Raw genomic sequence first — 23,601 nt, forward strand, 5'->3', positions numbered from 1 at the left:
ACAGTACTACACGATTAAAATAGTATCCAAGAAAAGATAAGATACAAGCTGTTCAAAAAAAAAAAAAAAACATAAAATTCTTATATACGTATAATTAATAGCAATACACTTGGTAAGTGTTAAGTACTTGTGTCGTTTGATCTTGTTTTACTTTTTAAGTCAGTTAGAAGTGAGAACCAAGTGTTTGAGTTGCCAAGTCGTCCAAATTTGAGGATGAGCGAACTCTTATGCGTAGAGATCCACTACAAAATAGATCTAGCTAGAGAAGGACTATCTAATAAATCCTTGTAGTTGCCGCAAATAACATCGTATATTATATATATGAAGGCCATGAAACCCTAGTGTGCTCTTTAGATGTATATATAAAAAGATCTCTTTATATTGTCAACATATAAAGATCTTTAATTTATATATATATATATATATATATATATATATATATATTGTTTAAACAAAAAAACCTTACATATTACAAGCACAGTTCCATTCACACGCGTGTATAAATACACATGTACATGTACTTGTAGGTATAAAGAAATAGTATAGTAAACAAGATTCCAATTTGGGTACTAGTCTAATGCCAAATATTTAGTTATTGATATATATATGTGCAGCACTTCATAAAGTACTTTTCTTACATGCGTCTGAAGTTGCAATCTCTCTCAAGTGGTTTTTTTCTTCTCATGAGATCAGTTTTGAAATTTCTTCAACAACTAAACGAATTTGGTGTGATAGTTCAACTAGTTAGAAAATGACTATTTCGGGTTTATCTGGTTCAGCTTCGAACAGAATTATTATTGTTCTCGTTAAATAAAATAAAACAAAATTCGTTTTTTACAGAAAATTGCAAAGTGTGATATCTTATAATTTATAGATCTTGATAATAATTTAGTGGAACCTCTATAATTTCATACTCTTTAAATTAATACTCGTTATAAATTAATAATTTTTTTCAATCCCAAGTTGGACCGGTATATAAAATAACAAAATTCGATAAAATAAAAAATAAAAAACTTTTTTTTTGAAATCTTTTGTAAAAATATGGTCTCATCAATATCATAAATTAATAATGATATAAACTATATATATATAAAATTAAACTTTATTGGTGTTTGACTATTCTTGAATTTGCATCTTTGTTGCAGCCTATCTATAATTATTTTCATTGCATCATAATTTTTTTTTCAAATTGCATCCAAAAATTGTGGAGTTTTCTACACGCGACAATTGTTTCTTTACGTGTAATTGGTTCTAAAGATGCCGCAATAGTTTTTGGACTTCATCATAAAAGGTAGTAACATCAATTTCTTCTAAACTCTGAACTTCTAAACATTTATCATTTTCACCTGGATAATTTATTAAACTATTGATATCAATCCTATTACGATAGCCAAAATTATAAATTAAGAAAATTCTATAAAAGTGTGAATTATAACAAAAGTATCTTATTTTTAATTAAAAATATTCAAAATTATGAAAATAAAAAAATTTCTTTATAAATTAATATTTATTAATTTATCGATAAATTAAAACCTCTATAAATATAATTAATAAAATTTTGTGATCCCGACATTAGTAATTTATTGAGGTTTTACTGTATATATGATCATTAAGCTATTATAGTAACAAAATGGAGTGAAACATGAGGGGCCACGACTCATATTTTTGATGATAGGAACCTTTGATAATGAAAGATAGAAGCAAATGGATCAAAACAAAAGAAAAATAAAACTACAATCGATTTATCTAATTATGTTATTAAAAATGATAAATAATTGATGAGAGAATTACAAGACAACAAAGGGTGGGAAGGAGTCGGAGTATCCACTTGTTTTCAACTTCTTCTTCTTAGACCTTTCTCTATACACAAACTCCAGAGTTAATGTCGCAGAATTTACATTTTCTTTATCATATTCAAATTCAATTATTATTACTCTTTTTTGTTACTTAGTGCTTACAAAATATCACTTCCCATTGCCCAACATTCACCCAATTCGGCTTTCTAATTAAACTCTTGCTATATATGCTTGCACTGTTGCACATAACTTAAAGATATGCTGATTTTATTATTTAAGTTGCTAACTAAAGACAGAAGATTGAATGTAGTTAATTACCTTGGTTCAAAAACAGCTTAATTTAAACCAAAAACTTAGCTGAAGTTGATCGAATTCGTTTCCTCAATTCACCTTTTACTACTATCTCATCGTCCAAATTTAAGCCTATTTCTTGAATTAATGTATTATTTATATGTTCATATATTCTACTTTTTCTAAGAAGAAGAACCAATAGTAAAAGACATCTAGATTCATTGTTTTAGATCATCTAGTTCAATGAACTACTTTTTCTCCGTAAAGCCTTTTGAATATTTTTTTGGTGATTCCAAATAATCTCCTTGTTGTACGTAGTTATAATATTTACATGCCCTGTAAAAATATACTACTTTCATCTCTTATAATTCATAAATATTATGGAACCAAGCAGATGTATATGTATAAAACAAAAATCAATTAATTTAGTAAATTGTCGAAGGCGTATACAAAGATACATACATATATATAGATATTTGATGTACAGTCACGAATACGTACGTGTATGAATATTATGAGTGTGTCTCAACGTACATACCAGAAAAAAGTAGAAATATATAATCACAATTGAATTCACCAGAAGGAAAGAGATGTGTCTAAGAAATTGGAAGATAATGGAAACTGATAAGATACATCAATACACATAGCAATCTTGCCCATTGTGACACAACCTTAACATTTGTCTTTTCACATTTGTCTTTATACTCAATTTTTTACATATACACACATGCATATATATATATATATATTAGATATAGATATTAATGTGTATTGTATCAGCGTATCTCTACATAAATATGTTGTATGTACATCATACATACATGCACATACATATACATACATACATGTTTATCATCAGTTATATAGAATCAATCATATTGGTGTTTGTGAGAGAGAAAGAGATCAAAGAGAGCCATCATTTTCCAAGTGTTGTTTTCCTTTGTTCAGCTTTTTCACAAATTCATATATTTTCTGAATCCCATGTGGGATGGATCTTTGCTTGTCCCCTCTTGTTAGATTTTTTTTCCTTAAATTATAAATAAACCTCAGTCTAATTCTTTTCTACAATACAAACTATTTAATAATAATTTGTGTTGTCTCTTATAGTTTATATCCTTATGACAGAGATTTTTTTTAGTTTCAGTGTGTATATATTTTGTGGTCCTTACACAAGTTAGCTTCATTATTATGCATGTTTATCCCTTTGTGTTCATTATTATGCATGTTCATATCTCTCTACTTCCACCTTCTAGAAATGTAGGTATACTGAGAAAATTTTCATTTGTAACATATTTCAAATGTTTCATTTTCCATATTATATATCTCAGTTTATTTTAAATTAACAATTAGGTCTCTTCATCATGGATTGGAATATATAGTCAAGATTAATCTTGTACAACGTAGATATGAACCTTTGTATATCTGTAATTCTTAATTAAGTAATGTTTTTGAAAAGACAATATTAGATCTTTGATGATAGATTAGCTATTAATTGCTGCACATAAATAGAAGTATTAACTAGTTCTAATAATTGGGACAAAATAAAACAAGAAGAAGAAGCCAAGTTTGGTTGGATTTAAAAGAGAAAGGGACAATGCCCTTAGAATGGAAGGGAATGAAAAGACAGTGTTAGGGAAGGAAGAGGGGACAATGGATGATGGAAGTTACTCTCATCATGTGATCCATCACTACCTTATATCTAATTTTACGTATATTATTTCATTAAAGACCCAAATATTTACCAATTATATATATTTATATATGATTTCATGCATTCTTATTATTTATTTATGCTTATTCAAAATAATTAATTAACAAACAAGAAAAAGAAAAATATTATATTGTAAATGAGATAAAGATTGTTGTTTATATCAGACCATAATATTTTATATATATTGAAAATTTTATATCTAAAAGTGTAAATCTCCAGAGTTCCCCAAGTGTGCAAATGGACAGTAAACAATGGACTCATACCCATGTGGGCAAAGGGATAAAACTAAGCAATTACGTATTTGGGTAAAATCGATCTTTGACCTAGACCAACATAACAACTCTTGCACTAAGACTAGAACCACTATGCCACTACCTCGTGGTTCTTAAAAAATATTTTGAGAGATAAATAGTTTTGTTTTAAAGACTATAAAGTTCATGATCTAGTTTCTTGGTGATTGTCAATGTTTGATCGTCGTTCCGATATTAGCAGGACATTTTTCGAATGAGAGCATGAAAACTCGATTACCGAAAAACAGTCTCTTGGATCCATAAAATTACAAAGCAAAACATTTCAATTGTTTGCAAAAAAGAAAAAATCTTATAGAAGTACAATTTCATTGATGTGCGTGTATAATTTGAGATCAGCAATAGTATTATACAGTACTATACAGATGGCCCAAGTAGACAGAAGTGGCTAGTTTTGCAAATCACCCTTCTATATAACCTATAATTATTTTAAATATTTTTCTCTCATTGACAAATATCAAATAGAAAGAAAAAGTGAGAAAACTAAAAAATAAAATCCCAAGTCCAGAGATTTTATTTTGTATATAAATGGGCCAAAAGTAAAAAAAGGAGAGAAAGTGAGAGTCTTACTTTTAAATGTCTGAGAAAGGCGAAAGAGTCTCCCTCTTTGCACAAAAAGAAAAAAAAAAGGTCTCCCATTTTAATAGTAAGATTGTCTACCTTATTAATAAGATTGAGATTGAGATTGTCTACCTTATTAATAAGAGAGGTATGTATATCGTTTCGCTTGCAAAAAATGGGTTTTGTATTAGTAAAAGTTCATATTTTTCCCCATGCATGAATTTTTTCAAAACGACATTAAATTGAAACAAAAATATAAACTTCTAATGCTAAATTTAACATAAAAATATTCAGTTACTCCATTTTTGACTAACCATTGAATAAAGAGAGCATCAATGCATCATCTTTAAGAGATACTCTGGGGCACAAAATTTGATCACCAAAAAGGTGCTAATTTTTTTTTTTGGGAGATCTTAATTTCTAATTAAAATATGTAAATCCCTAACTATAATAAATTAATAAATTTTGTCAACAATAATAGATTAATTAAAGACTATAAAAGGGAGAAAAGGAAAATCCACATCCTGCCATCATAACCTCATGCTGGAACAAGAAATGAAAATAATTTAAATAACAATTATTTTTCTTTCTTTTTATTAAAATACAACTTTAAAACTAGTTTCTTTTCGGTTTATTATTACTTTAGTTTGAACTTTGAACTAAAAAGCTTTTGTACTACATAATAATAATAAAATACAAAAAACTTTTTGGATTATTTTCCAACTTCCAATGTCTGATTAGTGCTTCTGAATTTCTTTTTTGGATCATGTGAATCCTAAATCAGAAAAATCAACTAATACCTAATTCAAGTATATTTTTCAAACATCAATTTATAAGAGTTCTCTGTTTTTTTTTTTTCTTCTGACTTTGTAGCCGATGTTTTTATTAAGCTTTCTTTTCAGGCATTGGAGATAGTGCAGAGTTGAGAATTACTTTTTCTTGATAGATTGGAGAGACATGAACCGAGTTATATTGTTCAAACAAGTATATTAGAAATTTAGAAGTATGAGATATAAAAACTTTTAAATTCAATCACTCAGTTCTCCATTCGCAATAACCAAACCGAGCCATTCACAACAGTAAACCGAACCGGATTATTTATTTATATATGAAGGAAAACAAACACAACAGTAGCAGTAGTAGTCTGAGGTAACCAAAAAAGAGCAGTTCAACAACTAAGAAACTCAAATTACCAAAACACAAACTGGAAATTGCAAACTAAGTTTTTTACCATATGGATACAAGACCGTAAAACAGTTCTGAGTTTTTCATCTCTCAGTATTTCGTCCGGCCATCTCCTTCCGTTATGACATCATTGAAAGTGCCGCCACTTGGGATCATCGGCAACACATGCTCTTGGTGCGGACAAATCACATCCAACAAGTATGGTCCTGGGGTATCCAGCATTTTCTGGATAGCTTCTCGGAGCTCTGCTTTCTTTGTCACCCTCGCCGCTGGAATCCCGCAAGCTGATGCAAACTGCAGCATGTTCGGGAATATCTCGTCCTCCGCTCCCGGGTTACCAAGATATGTGTGAGCTCGGTTAGCTTTGTAGAACCGATCCTCCCATTGCATAACCATGCCAAGATGCTGGTTGTTTAGTATAAGTATCTTCACTGGGAGATTCTCTACCCTGATAGTGGCCAGCTCTTGTACATTCATTATGAAGCTTCCATCTCCGTCAATATCCACAACAATCGCATCAGGGTTCGCAACGGACGCTCCAATAGCAGCGGGAAGTCCAAAACCCATAGCTCCAAGGCCTGCTGATGATAGCCACTGCCTTGGTTTTTTGTACTTGTAAAACTGCGCCGCCCACATTTGATGCTGACCGACACCAGTGCTTATAATGGCTCTCCCATCAGTCAGCTCATCAAGGACCTGAATCGCATACTGTGGAGGAATAGCTTCCCCAAACGTCTTGAAGCTCAGAGGGAACTTTTGTTTCTGTTCGTTCAACTCACTTCTCCAAACCCCGAAATCAAGCTTAAGCTCCTCAGCTCGGTTCTCAAGAACCTTGTTCATCCCTTGCAAAGCCAACTTAACATCTCCACACACAGACACATGAGGAGTCTTGTTCTTCCCAATCTCAGCCGAGTCAATATCAATGTGAACAATCTTCGCCCTACTAGCAAAAGCCTCAAGCTTACCCGTGACACGATCATCAAACCTCACCCCAAAAGCCAACAACAGATCACTATGCTCCACAGAGTAATTAGCATACACGGTCCCGTGCATGCCAAGCATATGCAACGACAACTCATCATCACAAGGATAAGCACCAAGACCCATCAACGTACTCGCAACAGGGATACCAGTAAGTTCAACAAACCTACCCAACTCCTCACTCGAATTCAAACAACCACCACCAACATACAACACAGGCTTCTTAGATTCAGAAATCAACCTAACAATCTGCTCCAAATGAGAATCTTCCGGAGGTTTAGGCATCCTAGACATATAACCAGGTAACCTCATAGCCTGTTCCCAATTAGGAATCGCAAGCTGCTGCTGGATATCTTTAGGAACATCAACCAAAACAGGTCCAGGTCTACCAGAAGTAGCTAAAAAGAAAGCTTCCTCAACAATCCTAGGAATATCTTCAACATCCATCACAAGATAGTTATGTTTAGTGATCGAACGCGTCACCTCAACGATGGGAGTTTCTTGAAACGCATCAGTACCAATCATCCTACGAGGGACTTGACCAGTGATCGCTACAAGAGGAACACTATCTAACAAGGCATCGGCTAATCCGCTAACGAGATTTGTAGCTCCAGGACCTGAGGTAGCTATACAGATACCTGGTTTACCTGTGGATCTAGCGTAGCCTTCAGCTGCGAATACGCCTCCTTGTTCGTGACGTGGAAGGACGTTACGGATCGAGGAGGAACGAGTTAAGGCTTGGTGAATCTCCATTGATGCACCTCCTGGGTAAGCGAAGACTGTTTCTACGCCTTGACGTTCTAAAGCTTCGACGAGGATGTCAGCGCCTTTGCGTGGCTGATCTGGAGCGAATCGGGAGACGAATTTTTTTTTTTCGGGTTTGGTTGGTTTTGATGGAGGAGTTGTGGTTGAGACATTGGTGGTTGTGTTGAGCACGGCGGAGATGGAGAGGGAGGTTGATTTGATACCGCGGCGGCGGGAGGAGGAGGATTTGGTGGGGTTTAGTGCGAATGGGAGGGTGAACCTGGAGATTGGTAATGGTGATTTGGAGGAGGAAGGTTTTGTTGAGAAGGGGATCGAAGATGATGATGGTGTTGTTGCCGCCGCCATGGTTCAGGAGAAAGACGAAGCCAGAGAGAGAGAGAGAGAGAGAGAGAAAAACAGAGAGAAGAGACTTTTGTGTGAACCTGATGAATCGTTTAAAAAAAATGAGACTTGGGGGAGTTTAAGGGTTTTGTGATGTATTTACGGATTTGCCCTCAGGATTTGATTTGTGTCTTCTATATTTATAGATAGGGAATCTAGTCTTGTGATTGAGCCTTTGAATATACTAAAACTCTAAAAGAGTAAAATCCTAAATGTAGAATTTGTGGCTGAGAAATTTCTCAAAATCTATCTTTTTTCTTTTTGGTTGGTTAAAAGACTTAAGAGGATGAATACAAGTTGTGGTTGTCTTGATTGTGAGTTTTGAACCTAGGCGGCTGCAAGTTGGTTCTAAGAATTGGGACCAAAAAAACAGTTCGGATGATGATGATGATGACTTTGAGTTCCCAATTTGAAATTTTAAAAAGATACTCCTTGATGACGATATAATTTGCATACGTAAAAATGATGAAAACAGAGCAAAAATATAAGTGAAAATCGTATAATAAGAACATAAAAATTTGGCTACAAAAACATAGCAGGGGATAGAGCTTCCCACTGAGGCTGACAATGCCGTTCTTCTTGTCCTACTCCTCGGTGCATAGTCTGTAAAGGATTTCACAGTTTTAGATACTTTTACAAATGAGTGTTTATTTCAGAATTTCTTGCATGAAAACAACCCGAATTGTTGTAATACGCAAGTATGACTGAATAAGCAAAGAGGTAACAACAGAGACTCCATGACAGCACACAGAGAAAGAATTCAAGAACAAACAAAACTCTCAACTGTGAGAGAAGATAGAGAGCTAACTAAGATACAAGTGGACAGAAGCGTGGCAATAGCAGATCAGCAAAGCTCTAATCTTTTTGAAGCAATAAAGCCAAGAACTAGCTAAAATTCATCCTAAATTCCATAAGTCTTCCAATATCTACTCTATAACATCAACTTCTATCTACTAATGTCATTGACAAATCCATGAGCATCATAAAAAACCAAGAAATGTGGTTATTATATAGTCAATGATCCTTAAAAGCAATGGACAGAAGAAGTCACAGAACAAATTGAATCAATGCAATATATAATTCAAGAAACATAACCAAATATAAAGCGAGACCCATTACACATATTTGGCTATTATTACTAAGCACTAAGCAGATAGAAGAAGTGAAAAAAAAACCTGGTAAAAAGTAAGTATCCTAAGAAGATCCAACGATGATGTTGTTGATTGGGATGAAGACGAGCTTGACGAAGAAGCCAACGAATCCCATCACCACAAATCCAATCGCAGTACGCACAGCAACTCTCGTGAATTCTGAGAATCAAATCAAATCCAAATCAAATCACAGAAATTAAAGAAAATGAAATTCTCCAGATCCAATAAAAAAAATAAAAGTCTTAAAATTAGGCGTACCTTTGCGATCGGGTTTGTGACAGCGCTGGACGAGACGAATACTGCTCTTAGCGAAATCTCTGAAAGGATCGATTGCTGAATCAATGGCCTCCATGGTTTTCTTCTTAGATCGGATTTGGTATCGAAATTAGGGTTTCAGGAGGAGGAGGAAAGGTTCGTCGTTTTTGGTGTTGGCTGGGCTGGTTTTAATTTGACATTTTGACTTTTATATACTTTTGAGTTTTGTGTTCCATTGACTTCTCCTCCTCAATAATTACGCAATTCAGATTGATCCGTCCGGTCTGAACACAACTACTCCGGTTTAGTTTTTTTTTTTTCTTTTTCTTTTCTCTGTCTTCAACTAAATGATGACGTTTACAATTGATTTTGATGCTATATAATGTGTTTAAGAGTCCTTGCTCGTTTGAGCTAATTTTTTTGTTAAAAAGAAAAAAAAAAAAAGTGTTTAAGAGGGATTCCTATCATATTTCAGGAGTATTCAGAAGAGCTCGATTGGAATTTTTCAATAGTGCGTTCGCCCTAGCATTCTCTCTCTGGAACAACCTTTGCGACTTCTCTTCTCGGCAGCGTCGAATCAGATCGACGCCGCGGGCCTTTGCTCTGCCATCGCCATCCCCTCCTCTGTTTCCACGCTCTATTTTGGACTGCTCTCGAACCCACCGAAGGTTCACCGGTTCGCCAAGTTACTCCGGCCTTGCTACAGCTTCAATTCCTCTTCTCCCCTTCAGCTCATCTGGTGGGTCGTCTTGGTGAGGTGATTCTCTCGAGACCCCAGCCTTTCGACGACAAATCTGAGATCTTGGAGTGTCCTATGGTTCCTGCTTGCCGTCTATCTTACCGGATCCACTCTAAGTCATTTTTATCACCTCCTGTCTCTTTGGGTTCATCCCCAATCACCAAGTGTTCTACTTGGTTGATGTCGGAAGGGAGCTCTGTCTTGACGTCGGATCTGAGCGAGATGGTGACCGGAAAAGCTTTAACCCTGGCGACTCCTTTACCTCCTCCTACACCTCTGGCCATTTCAGTTCGTGGTGCTGCTCTTAATCTCATCGATCTGCCGTTTCACCTGCTGCAGTTTGAATCCACAAACCAAACCAGAATTATTTCTTCTCTGTCTTTTGGATCCAGGTTTGAGCCCAAATCACACTTGAGAACCCTGGTAGATAGAGCTCCTCGACTTGTTTTTGTTACATATCTGAGTCTGAAGTTTTTTAGACCCCCTAGTAGAGCATCGAGTACAACCCTTCCAGTTCCCTCTGCGTCTAGTTTTACTGGCCATAGAAACTGTAATAGCGTTGCTAAAGCCTCTATAGTTTGGGTAGTTCTCCATCCTTATCAAGATCAACTTATTAGTATGTACCAAAAGCTCACTGAAACCCCTAAACGTTACCTTTACCACTTGGTTCTTGGTACTAACCTAGTGCTGCTTATAACGTCTCAAGCCAAAACCGAATACAGGCTTTGTGTGGGACTCCTTAACCTCCATGGCTTTGAGCTTCATGTGAGGGAGGACCCACCTGCCATGCTTCGAGTTTTCTTGCATCTCACTTGCCTTAACCTCAGAACAACCTTATCCCTCTACCCCTTTCAACCGTCATTAATGTGTAAGCTTGGAGTATGTCTGTTTCAACAATGCAGTCTCGGCTACAAGCTTTGTGTGGGACTCCTTAACCTCCATGGCCAAGGGCTTCATGTGAGGGAGGATCCACCTGCTCTGTTACGACATTGTGTTTACCTCTTACGAGTCTTGGTAGTTTCACCACCTGTTAGGAGATTTGTGCCAAAATATCTAGCAATCCTTGATCACTTGGTCTTGAATTTTCTCCCGTTGGCGAGAACCACATCCCTCAGTTCCCTATTGTACCTCTTTTCTCAACGCTCCAATGCATTTTTTGTAAGAGCCATTGTTGATCACCTGCTAATCAAGGAAGTTGCGGAGCAAGTCTTCAAAGGCACTTCCACCTTGGTCCCAACAGATCTTTCAAGCCTTGCAAGCCTCCCAAAAATTTGCACCTCCTTGGAAAACTCATGGAACCTTTATCTATCTATGCTTTGTAATCTTGTTAACCCTTTAAATTTCACTTTGTATGAATTCTCCTCTTTGAGGCTTTAAGATTAATGCAAAATTTGTTTGACAAAAAAAAAAAAAAAAATTCAGGACTATTCAATGTAACATTTTAACTAATTTGTATAAAACTACCAAATTCTATGTTATTTAATTATGAATTTTAAAAAATCTTGTAAAATATATTGTAACTGAATTATATTAGTGATTTAAAATCTATTGTTATTCAAAATGTTTTGAGGATTTTAATTTTGATTGTTTTTAAGAATTATGGAAGGTTCTAATGTTTTTTTAAGTTAAAATACATTATTAAAAAGATTTTACCATCAAACTCATAGAAAAACTCGATTAAAATCAAATCACTCAAAATACAAGATTCATACATTCCTATTTTTAACTAAGAAAAAACCATTAGAATAGATTTATACATTTGTATTTTTAACTAAGAAAAAACCATTAGAATAAATTTATACATTTGTATTTTTAACTAAAAAAAAACCATTAGAATAGATTCATACATTTGTTTTTTTAACTAAGAAAAAACCATTAGAATAAATTTATACATTTGTATCTTTAACTATGAAAAAACCATTAGAATAGATTTATACATTTGTATTTTTCACTATAAAAAAACTATGATAATAGATTTATACATTTGTATTTTTAACGAAAATAGTTATTTCTATACCTTTTACGAACCCTTGCTTTCATTCATAACTATTATGTACATTCTAACCATCTTTACGATCATATGGTTCTTAAAACCATGAAATTGATTACTACTCACCGGAATCAAAATGATGGTTAAGTTGAGGAGTGATGATCTTATCTCATATGATAAACTAATATGCATAGGAATTTTTGATTTATCTCGAGTAACAACTGCCGACAAATTTTGTTTCAAAAAAGTCACAAACAAAAAAATGATTTTTATGAGTATGATTTTTTTTTAGATTTGTGTTGACAATTTTAGATTAATAGTATAGTACACAATCACGTTAACATTTAGATATAGTATTTAGAGGTAGGATTTAAATGTTTAAGATTTAAATGTTTCAAAATACTACTTTGAAAATACAATTTTCATAAGGTTAATGAAATATAATATAGGATCATCTAGACACGTAATTGTCGTATTGACATGTTGTCAAATGAGCTGTCGCCTTGGTGGCAACTTTTTGGCATTCACTTAATTTATCTTTCAACATTTACCATAACTGAGCAAAAATATGAAAAGCTTATCAAGTTAGAAGTCACCGAATTAATGAGTCAATCCAAACTTATATAAGAGCCTATATAGACTATAGTCACCATCATTTTCTACAAATCTCAACTTATCATTTATCAAATTATTAAAATTGTTTTCATTCTTTTTATTATAAAACCATAAGACAACTTTTATTTGGTTAGTAAAGTGAAATTGACAAAGACATGATTAAGAATTTTTTTTTTATATTATAGACATATTAGGTCGGAGAATCTATGACTGGTGGGAAGTGGTATGGTGGTGATCACGTTATACATATATCACAGCTTTAACAATTGTCACCATAACGGCTTTCACACTACGAGTCATTTTTTCCCTGAGACTACTGAAACAAACAAACAAACACGGATTTCTCGTGATAAACGGATTAGAACGAAGGCCAAAAAGAAAGAAAGAAAAAAGAAGAAGAAGATACAGTAACAAATTTAATATATTACAAAAAAATACGAATGAAATGGAAAATGAAATTTAACTTTGATTAGTGACAACCAGTTTGACTAGGAGTAAATGTAAATATATAAAAATTTAATTAATAATTAGGATTTCAAACACATCATTTATAGTCCAAGCATGACCATTAAAACCCAATGTAAGTGATTTCAATCAAAAATTAATATTTTCTTAGTTAAATGGAAAATTACATTAAAAATATCACTAAAACTCATATCATTTGAAATACAGTAAAACCTTTTTAAATTAATAATATTGGGACCATGACATTTTATTAATTTACTAGATAAGATCCACGTTATTATGCGGGTAAACATTATTGAGAATAATTAAGTAGTAATATACTTGTTTTTAGATTTTATCTTGTAACATTTTAATATTGAATATGAACCTCTCATATTTCATTTTAATATTCTCTCAGTTCATTATATAAGGGGGGTGTATTCAACTTGACATTTTAGGTGATTTGTATAAAAGTTACAAATCCTATGTTATTCAATCATGGATTTTAAAAAGTCTCTTGAAATCTACTGTTATTGAACTGATGATTTAAAAATCTACTTTAAAATCCACTATTATTCAAAACAGTTTGTGGATTTGGATTTTAATAAGTTTTAAGGATTCTGGAGGATTTGAGAAGATTTGTTTAGTTAAAAATACAGAAATCCAAATCTCATGGTTTTAGGTGGGATTTGAAAGAATTTTACCATAAATCATATCAACTTCCCTAAAATCTATCAAAATTCCAAATTTTCTAAATCCCATAGAATTCTCCAAAATCATTGTTTCAATACACCCCCCTAAGAGTTTTAAGGTTTTATTGCTCTATTTTATAATATTTTTTTTTTAATTTTCTATTTACAATGTTTATTAATATAACAATCTATGACTATTTGAACTATGCAGTAAATTTTCCTATCGGTTGAAATTTTATGAATGACATAATATTTATTGTTTATTAATCTTTGTGCTTTTACCCAAAAACTCTTATAGCACAAGGAGTACCATTTAAATATCTATACCAACATAATAAACCATATTTTAAGTTTAATTACACATTTCATCTTAATGCATAGAACTAAATATTTTATATCAAACACAATTAATACATCATATCAAATCTATATCTTAGTAAGAATTGAAAATAAAAATAAAAACTAACAAAATATAATTCGTAAAAAAAATTGAATCAACATTATTTAGGATATATTTGTTATGTTGCTATCTCATAAGTACTAATTTTACTTCATGTCATAATCAATTTTAAATGAGTGAAATTTATAAAATAAAAACATATATAAAGATATAAAGACATTCTCATCAAATAACTGAAGATTCATTCCTATAATTTATAATTTATTTTGAATTATCTTGTGTTTTAACATATCCGTTACAAAAATACATGTGTTGAAATTATAAAATCAAACATAAAAAGGACTAATATTCTTAAATGAATTTGTTTAAAATTATACATATTAATATTTGAAAATTTTTAAATCTAAAATAAATTTCATCGTCAGACATTAAGTTTCATACACTACAACAAATATGCACATTGTTAACCAGAGAAAAACGCTATCATAGGTCTTTGATAGCGTTTTCATGAGCGCTGTTTTAGGGCACTGTTATTATATGTACCCCATATACAATAGCACTTATTACGTATGCTATGTTATAAAAATATAACATAGCTTTAAGAAATTGCTATATTATCAAGATCATAATTTTGAAAAAATTTATACAACATTTGTTTTTTCGTGCTATGTTATAGTTTTATAGCATAGCTCTAATAAACTGCTGTATTATCAAGATTATAATTTTGCAAAAATTTATACAATATTTAATTTTTCGTGCTATGTTATACATATCTAATATAGCTGTTGCGAAATGCTGTTTTATCTTGTTTACTGTGCTATGGTATATTCTTTTATCATAACGTTTACCTGTACTTTTATAGCATTTTCTGATATGTGATTATAGCACACATAACCTGTTTTATAAAATCTCATAAAATCTGATTAATAAACGTCTCAGATCCAAAATACATAACAAAAGTCTCAAGAACATCAGTTTACCATCAAAGTCTCAAGAACATCCAAAATAAACAAGCAATCTCAAGTACTTAACATTACACAATAAAACCATCAGTTTAAGACATAATGACCTTGTTCTCTGGCCAAGCAATGCAGGAGCTAAGTGCATCTTCAATAATCTCTATTTCATCGGATGGCCTCCAAACTTTTACATTTTTCACCTTCACAACATCTATCCACACTTTAACTGCATTAGAACCCAAGCGAGTAAAGTGAACCTTATGTTCTGGATCATTTGTTCCCCATCGTCCTTCAGCCACAACCCTATTCTTTTCAGTTAAATCCATCAACTTGCACTTCTTATTCTCCTTGGAAATAACTTTATTAATGCGCTGCCATGTTTACAATATAAACCATCAGTCATCATATAATTAACAAAAACAACTTCATAACATATGAAAACACTTACTGGAGACTTCCTGAGAGGAGACTGTGATGGTAAAGTATTCTTTATTGGTGATATTGGACCCGTTGCATCATCAACAGGAGACTCAGAACCAGATGCAGACTTAGAAGACATAGATGCAGATTTGGCCTGCGATGCAGCCTTTGAAGCTGTTGCTGAAGTTTTGGACTCTGTAGCAGACTTAGAAGCTGTGGCTGCAGACTTGGCCTTTGATGCAGACAAAGAAGCATGTGATGTAGCATTCTGACCAGTTGGAGTTGAGGGATTTTCAAAATCAACCTTACTCAGGGGCCAAGATACGTAAGCCATCAAACAGTCCTCAAGAAATGACATTTCAGCTGTAGGTCTCCATAGTGATGTATCAGGCTGCTTTACTGAATCCACAAATACTTTAACTGCTTTTGGTCCAAGAGGAATTCCGTTAACCAACGCACTTGGTTCTTGTGTCTCCCAACGCCCCTCAGCAACAATGACGTCACCCTTAGACAAATCCAATAGTTTACATTTGTTTCCTTGTATACCCTGTTAAACACAATCAGTAAACAAATCCAATATAATTAATTAGCATTATAGACAGGGGTAATACATTGCTAACACATTGCTAGAAATTATAAAATACCATAGGGGCAATGTCTTCCATTTGGATGTTGTTGTCTACCAGTCTACACTTATCAGTTGGCCATGCGATTATATGTCCAACAGCTTCTTTCATATGAAAGATCTTTTGTGCAGGTCTCCATAGAAATGCATCTGGTTTATATGCAGCTTCAACTAACACTTTGAGATCATAAGGGCCAAGACGACAGTCATTCACTATGTCATCCGGATCAGAAGAAAGAATCCGACCCTCACCAACATTTTCATCAATGTCAGACCAATCAACAAACACACACTTAGGATGTGCTCTTTTGTTTACACTCTGCAACAATTTCATGAGCAACTAAGAATCATAAACGACACTAAGAAGAATCACTTAGCTGATATGAAAAGAAGTAAGAATATGTTACTCTTGCAGCTGAGTTTTCATCCATTTCAGCTTCTGGTCTCTGTAACATAAACAAAAATAACATCAATTTATATTACTCTAACTGGCTGATGAATAGTAGAGAACTCTTAAGTATCTAAATATCGGCACATAGAACACATGGTAGTCCAACAATATGATGTCAGTAATTCTCCCATAATATGACACCAAATCAACTACTTGTGAAGTATCCTTAGCACTAGATCTACACATAGCCGTTGCCTCATAATAAACACCACTGTTCTGACTCTGCCTTTCAAGTGAGTATGTGTGAAAACGTTGTCCATTAACTATATAACCAGTATAGGACCTTGCAGTACACCGTGGACCATATGCTAGCCATTTAACTATGTCTTCATGTCCATCAGAAGAGGCAGCAATCATTAACACATGCGTCGATCTTTTCATATCCCATATGAAAGCTCTTTAAAAATTTCTTGACATCATACAATGATGTGTGAAAGACATTACCATCTGGCAACATGCTTGGCAATGTCTGAAGCAGTTCATTGAAGCTCTTATCCGACCAGCCATTATGTGTCTTAATCCTAAACAAAGTCACAATAGCCGATAACTTGCTGTGGTTTGAACAGCTAGGGTATAGTGGGGTTTCAGCATCCCGGATCTTTGCAAGGAACTCATCCTCTTGTTGGTCCTCACCCTCTGCAATCTCACTTAAGTCGCCCACAGGTTGGTCAGCTAAGTCACCTCTAAAAGCCAACTCTTGATCAAAAAATTCAGCAGCTTTATATAACTCAAAAACTTCCTCATTCCACTGAGTTGGTTTACTTTGAAATTCATCTACTGACTTCACATCTCCATGATGATACCAATCACTATGCACCTTGTATGCCTCATCCATCCCTCTTATTACAAGATGCTCAACCACAACACTGTTTAACTGTCGTACTACATTACGACAGTCTTTACAAGGACATATTATCATTTCTATGTCACCTAAAGCCGCAGACACATCCCTTACAAATTTCCAAGCTCCACTTTTATAACCAGGATCAGCTCTTCAATGGATAATTAAAGAAAAAAATCATAACTAAAAGAACATCTTAAAGTATCCAAACCCAAAATAAAACCTAATTATGAAATATAATTCCTTACCTGCATAGATGCACCCATGCCTTGTCCAACATTATATGTTATAATATAAATTTTAACCTTTATAGATAAAATAGAGATACATATTATACAAAGCTCACATTAAGCAACAATTCAGACAATACTGCACTACTTCAGACACATACAGATGCTCTTAAACCAATATCTAACTGTGTAAAATCTCACTAATCTAATCACTATTTATACGAATCAGACTCAAAGGACAAAACATAGCAATCACCAATATTCGTGTGTAATAATAATGTTTAACTATTGGTTGAGTGATACTAACCTGTTGTGTGAGTACAGAGAAATGAGAAGCTTCAGTTCCCCAACATTTCAATCACCAACACTTGGGAAAAAAAAAAAATCGTTCAGTTTATGAAGGCGCAAATACTCAAATCCAAAAGCTATTTTTGAGTCAAATCTGTAAATAATCGAACCCTAACAAAACAGATGGATTCGAAACTCCACATTCTCAAAATCTGTAAATAATCGAACCCTAAAAAACAGATAACGAAATAAATCTAGATAAATCGAACCCTAACAAAACAGATAACTAAATCTGACCCTTATCGAAATCAAAAGCTGTTTGAAATCACAAATAATCGAAACAAATAACGAAATTAGGAGGAAGAAGAAAGACATGCCTCAAAAATGGATTCGAGCTATCAATTGCGATGGATATGGAGATTTAGGGCGAAATTGGGGCTTTTCACAAACGGCGAAATTGGGGCTTTTCACAAACGGCGATAAAACTGAAGAATTGATAAAAAATTTAGAAGAATTTGAGCACACACAGAGAATTTAGAAGAAGAAATCTTCTTAGGTTGAGCTTAGGTTGTAACGAGAGAGAGAGAGAGAGTGTGTCGAGTTTTTGGGTTTTTTTTTTATTTGGCGATTAAGTGAATAATTTCACTAAGTATTGGCGGACAAAAGTCACTTTTGTTTCCCGCTACATAATTTTCCTATCATAGCGTTAATAAGATGCTATTAAAAAGTAAGCGAAAAAAAATCTCATCTTTCATAGCAGTGACGGAAAATGAGCTATATCCGTCTGCTATCAATGTACATATTTGTTGTAGTGATAATCACATTTAACTATATATTTCATCGTAAAACCATAATTCACTTCTTCATGGATTAGAGTTAAAATTTTAATAAAAAAATCATATGAGCATCATATGAGATAATATGTATATTGGTTAGTATTTTAAATTTAACAGTAAATATAATCAGTTAACATCCACAAAATTTTTGGAAACCTAAAAATATCCTAAAAATTATGCTTCTATATGTCATAATTTCATAAGTAATACTTGTCAATTTTCATCAATTAACCATAATTCATTCCTACAAACTCATTTTTTATATTTTTTTTCCAGATTTCTCATATTACTACATGCATTAAGATCTTTAAAATAAAACATGTAAAACTATACTAATACACATCATGTATTGAATTTTTTTTCTTTTTAAGTTCATTTTCTTTCAAGGTTTTATGTATTTACTTACAATAAAATATTATATTACAATGATAAAGATAATTTATATCCGACTAAAATTATGTTATTCTTTTTAACTTTGTTATTCATTATTTATTGATTAATATACATGTTTAATAAATTAAGTTTTTGCTTACATATGTTAAATTTTATTGAGAATACACGTATAATATAATTAGCATACAATGGAAAATATATTGATTTTGTTAGTTTTTCTTTTTTATTTAGAGAAATAATTTTTTTTATAATAGAAACATGTAAAATCCTGTAAATATAATTACCTGTCCTACTACGTTTATTAAAAAAGAAATTTTTGACACGTGCCAACATCTAATCAATATATTTAACATGTTTCACGATATTGTTAATGAGTAACTTTGACATCAAGCTTTATATAATAAGATAGTGATATTAATTTATCTATTAATTAATAATAATTATTTTATAGTATATATTAATAATTATTAATTTTTAGATATATACTTTAATTGTTTAACTTTTTTAAAATTACGAATTGAGAAATTTTTAGCAAAATAAGATTAGCCTTTAGGATGTTATCAATTTAGAATTGAATTTGTAATATTTAGAAAACATTATTGACAATAAATTACATATAATCTATAAAACTATCAAAATGAAAATTGTGCATATGTAGAAATTGAAAACTTTAAAAAAACTTAGCTATATTTATGACATGTTATAAAATATTCTTTATCATTATAGTTTGAAATTACAACATAATAATTATTTATAGATATGAGTTTTAGAAGAAAATTCCAAATTTTAAAGCATATATATATATATATATATATATTAACATGATTATTAATTTATGATATTATTGGGACCATATTTTACATGGGAATTTCAAAAAATTATTATCTTATTATCTTATCAAATATTTTTGACACTGGTCCAATTTGGGACAAGCAAAATTTATTAATTTGTAGTGTTTATTAATTTATAGAATATTAATTTATAAAGGTTTTACTGTATAGGATTGAATACACACCCTTATTCTTTCTTTCATTTTTTGGCATCAAACATTCCCCAATCCAAAATTTTTTACTTTGTATAGGAAGCTTTCTTAGCTAACAAAACCTAAGTATTAAAACGTGAAAATATAAACTTTTTTGGATGCAACGATTGATGTGTGTAAAACGAGTTGGAACAGCTTTCACAACGCTAAGAAACAAACTTAATCGCAAACAGCTCAAAATTATAATGGATTAAACTGAAAATTTATTTAAAAAGGATATTAATTAATTCAATGGGATTATATGAAGCAATGGATAGAGACTACTTTGTTTTTTTGTCAGTTTTGACTACTTTGTTTAGAGAAAAAAAAAAAAGAACGTAACGTACGTGGCTGATCTATGCCTATATAACATAGCCCAAGAGTGTCGTGTTCTAGTGTGATTAAGTAAAGTGAGGGAAAAGCAAAGAGAGAGAGAGGGAGAGATCAAGATGAGAGGATCTAATCAGAAGATTCTACTGATGATGGTTCTGGTGGTTTTAGCCACAGCTCGAGGTGAAGAGACTGGTGGCGGGTTCGTGACATGGGCAAACAACAACTACCTGACATGGGGACATCAAGCTTTGGTTATTAATGAAACCTCTGAACTCCACCTCACCCTCGATCATAACTCTGGTTTCTCTTATATCTCTTTATTTCTTTGTCTCTATGTGTGATGAACCTGTGTGTCAAGACGATGATGATGATTGTTCTCATGTTCCTTTCAGGATCCGGGTTTGAATCCCAATTAATATACGGATCAGGATACTTCAACGTAAGAATCAAAGCACCACAAACCAAGTCTACGGGAGTCATTACTTCCTTCTGCGTACGTGAATCACATTCACTCATGTTTGTCTGAAATAAAGATGATGAAATTACGTACCTGACTAGCTTCTTGAAATATGTTTACTGCTATATGGCAGTTAATCTCCCGATCAAGCCGCCATGACGAGCTCTGTTTCCAGATATTGGGAAGGAATGGGTCACCGTATTTGCTAAATACGAATATGTATCTGTACGGTGTAGGAGGAAAGGATCAAAGGTTCCGTCTCTGGTTTGATCCAACCAAAGATTACCATTCCTACAGTTTACTTTGGAAGCCAAATCAACTTGTGTGAGTATCCTATAACACTTTTATCAGATCATCCCCTAATCCATTGATTAACATCGGTAACAAAAGAAAAAGTTTTTCCACATTTTCAGGTTTTATGTCGACGATACACCAATCAGGGTGTACAGGAAGAATCCAAATGCTTACTACCCATCGGCGCAGACAATGTTCCTAATGGGAAGTGTACGAAACGGATCGATAATTGACCCGAAGCAGATGCCTTACATTGCTAAGTTCCAGGCATCAAAGATTGAAGGGTGTCAAACTGACTTCATGGGAATAGATAAATGCACTGGTCCTTCATTCTGGTGGAATCGCAAACAGCTAAGCTCTAAAGAGAAGAAACTGTACATTAACGCAAGGAAGATGTACCTGGATTATGACTATTGTTCTGACAGACAGCGATATCCAAAGGTGCCTCAAGAATGCGCAAGTTACAGTTAGAGAAGGATCAATACCTGTCAAAGGGTTAAGCCTACAAAACAAAAATCTTGAGGAAAAAAAAACAACTTATGTTACTGTGACATGCTCTATATATAACTAGCTGTTTCCATCATTTAATCATCAACTAAAATAACAAATTTATTTTCATCGCTGCTAGTTCCATTGCTATGTCACAAGTTCATATACAGATACACATGTACACAGAACCAAGCTGGATAAATTATATTGGTTCAGATTGAGTTTGCTTGAGCTTTACAAACACTGAAACCTCTGAAAAGAACCTTACAAGTTACAAGACTGCATTTTTCTCAGAAGAAGTGAAAGAGGAGGAGCAAAATACGAGAATTAGAAACTGCACATTAGATATATAGTTAGGAGTGATTGTTTTGCTGCAATAACATATAAGTTACCAGAGAGAAATAAGAGTTTTTTTTACTCCTTCTTAATGTAAAGCCTTTTAAATTGAATTCAGGCATAATCTATCAGACACATCCAAAATTCAAGGCAAGGTCGACTAATAACATCTGCTGTCTTCAAGCAGCAGGGTAAACTCACATCATCTGATTTACTCTGAGCTTCTAACTGCAAACATAATACAAAGACATTGAAAGATACATTAAGGAGTGATACTTCATTGATTGATCCATTCAAGTTCCAGCAGAAGAGCAAGAGACTATACTATACATCAGTACATTTGAAGATTGCTATCATTTCAAATCCTAAAACCCTAATCAACCTAAAAGTGGCTTCCTTGACATACTCATGAGCTTAATTTCACAATCAAATCTTAGATTAAAGATTGCAAATGGTGACATGATAATAGCCCAATTAATCCTAAAACCCTAAAATGATCATCAATGTAACTACATTGCACAAATAAAATGAAATCTCACCCTTGGCCGTCGAGATTCCCCTGACCAGTGCTTCCACCACTGCCGTAAGAGACATCATCACCAGTCCCCGCCGAAGTCTGCCAAACGCTCTGCCACGCCTGAGACGGAGGCTGAACATAAACACCACTCGGATCCATAGCCGGTCTCCCAATCATCATCCCTCCAGGACCAGCTGGCTGTCCCATCGGCGGGTAATAGTAAGGCACGCCACTGGCGGTGGGAGGAGCGACCATCCCACCACCGAGCACGGCGGCCTCGTCCTTAATCTCATCTCTAGGAACAATATCGACAAGGAAATCGAATATATCGGTCCTAGTAATCGCAGCGGCGATATCGTTTTTCTGAAGCGTACGGCGTTTGTTCTCCTCAGCGTGAAGCCAAGATCTGATTGTGAGCTCGAGGATGAAAAGCTCACAAGCTTTGGCGAATAGGATCGGTGCTTCCGCGGAGATCATACGAACATCTTCGTCGGCTTTCATGATCTTCTTGATCCTAGCGAGTGGGAGCTGATGGTTTTTGAAATCGTTCACTTGTTCGATCTCTTGCCGTTGGTATGTCCAGAACAATTGGAGCTGTTGTTGTTGTTGTTGGAGAAGGTGGTGGTACGAGGCTCCTCCTCCGGTGGCGGAGATGGTGGTTCCTGGTGGTGGAGGAGGCGGAGGGATTCCGGTGACGGCGGAGGGAGGTGGTTGGTGGTTGTTGTTGTTGGTGTCCATTGGTCGGTTTTGGATTTTTGATTTTTTTTTGATTTTTTTGGATCAAATGGGTTTTTTTTGCCAAAGGGATTGAGGTACAAGTGGATAAGGTAGACAGCGATGTAGCTG

General features: G+C 33.5%; 5 protein-coding genes across 6 annotated transcripts; 1 reads left to right on the plus strand and 4 right to left on the minus strand.

Annotated features, from left to right (window-relative positions):
• Positions 1–5,747: 5,747 nt before the first annotated feature.
• On the minus strand, positions 5,748–8,237 carry LOC104711352 (acetolactate synthase, chloroplastic). Its single transcript, XM_087464377.1, has one exon. It carries the CDS (start codon positions 7,941–7,943, stop codon positions 5,943–5,945), a length of 2,001 nt encoding a protein of 666 aa, XP_087320503.1. The 5' UTR covers positions 7,944–8,237; the 3' UTR covers positions 5,748–5,942.
• A 150-nt stretch (positions 8,238–8,387) lies between these two features.
• On the minus strand, positions 8,388–9,482 carry LOC109126174 (protein transport protein Sec61 subunit gamma-3). Its single transcript, XM_019229267.2, has 3 exons — positions 9,389–9,482; positions 9,155–9,289; positions 8,388–8,582 (listed from the first exon to the last, which is right to left on the minus strand). Exons 1-2 carry the CDS (start codon positions 9,480–9,482, stop codon positions 9,174–9,176), a joined length of 210 nt encoding a protein of 69 aa, XP_019084812.1. The 3' UTR covers positions 8,388–8,582; positions 9,155–9,173.
• Positions 9,483–15,163: 5,681 nt separating this feature from the next.
• Positions 15,164–16,814, minus strand: LOC147938732 (uncharacterized). Its single transcript, XM_087467446.1, has 4 exons — positions 16,677–16,814; positions 16,289–16,588; positions 15,673–16,191; positions 15,164–15,595 (listed from the first exon to the last, which is right to left on the minus strand). Exons 1-4 carry the CDS (start codon positions 16,737–16,739, stop codon positions 15,320–15,322), a joined length of 1,158 nt encoding a protein of 385 aa, XP_087323572.1. The 5' UTR covers positions 16,740–16,814; the 3' UTR covers positions 15,164–15,319.
• Positions 16,815–20,452: 3,638 nt separating this feature from the next.
• On the plus strand, positions 20,453–22,033 carry LOC104711354 (putative xyloglucan endotransglucosylase/hydrolase protein 11). Its single transcript, XM_010428053.3, has 4 exons — positions 20,453–20,962; positions 21,055–21,155; positions 21,253–21,443; positions 21,533–22,033. The coding sequence occupies exons 1-4, from the start codon at positions 20,779–20,781 to the stop codon at positions 21,882–21,884; spliced, it is 828 nt and encodes a 275-aa protein (XP_010426355.1). The 5' UTR covers positions 20,453–20,778; the 3' UTR covers positions 21,885–22,033.
• A 196-nt stretch (positions 22,034–22,229) lies between these two features.
• LOC104711355 (nuclear transcription factor Y subunit C-1) lies at positions 22,230–23,568 on the minus strand. 2 transcript variants are annotated; one of them, XM_010428054.3, is made up of 2 exons: positions 22,778–23,497; positions 22,230–22,466 (listed from the first exon to the last, which is right to left on the minus strand). In XM_010428054.3, the coding sequence occupies exons 1-2, from the start codon at positions 23,491–23,493 to the stop codon at positions 22,463–22,465; spliced, it is 720 nt and encodes a 239-aa protein (XP_010426356.1). In that variant the 5' UTR covers positions 23,494–23,497; the 3' UTR covers positions 22,230–22,462. The 2 variants fall into 2 exon arrangements, with proteins under 2 accessions (XP_010426356.1, XP_010426357.1); XM_010428055.2 differs by lacking the exon at positions 22,230–22,466 and having other exon boundaries at positions 22,774–23,568.
• Positions 23,569–23,601: the final 33 nt, after the last annotated feature.

Source organism: Camelina sativa, chromosome 9 (genome assembly GCF_030686135.1).
Source record: "Camelina sativa cultivar CO46 ecotype springtype chromosome 9, ASM3068613v1".
Classification (NCBI taxonomy): Eukaryota; Viridiplantae; Streptophyta; class Magnoliopsida; order Brassicales; family Brassicaceae; genus Camelina; species Camelina sativa.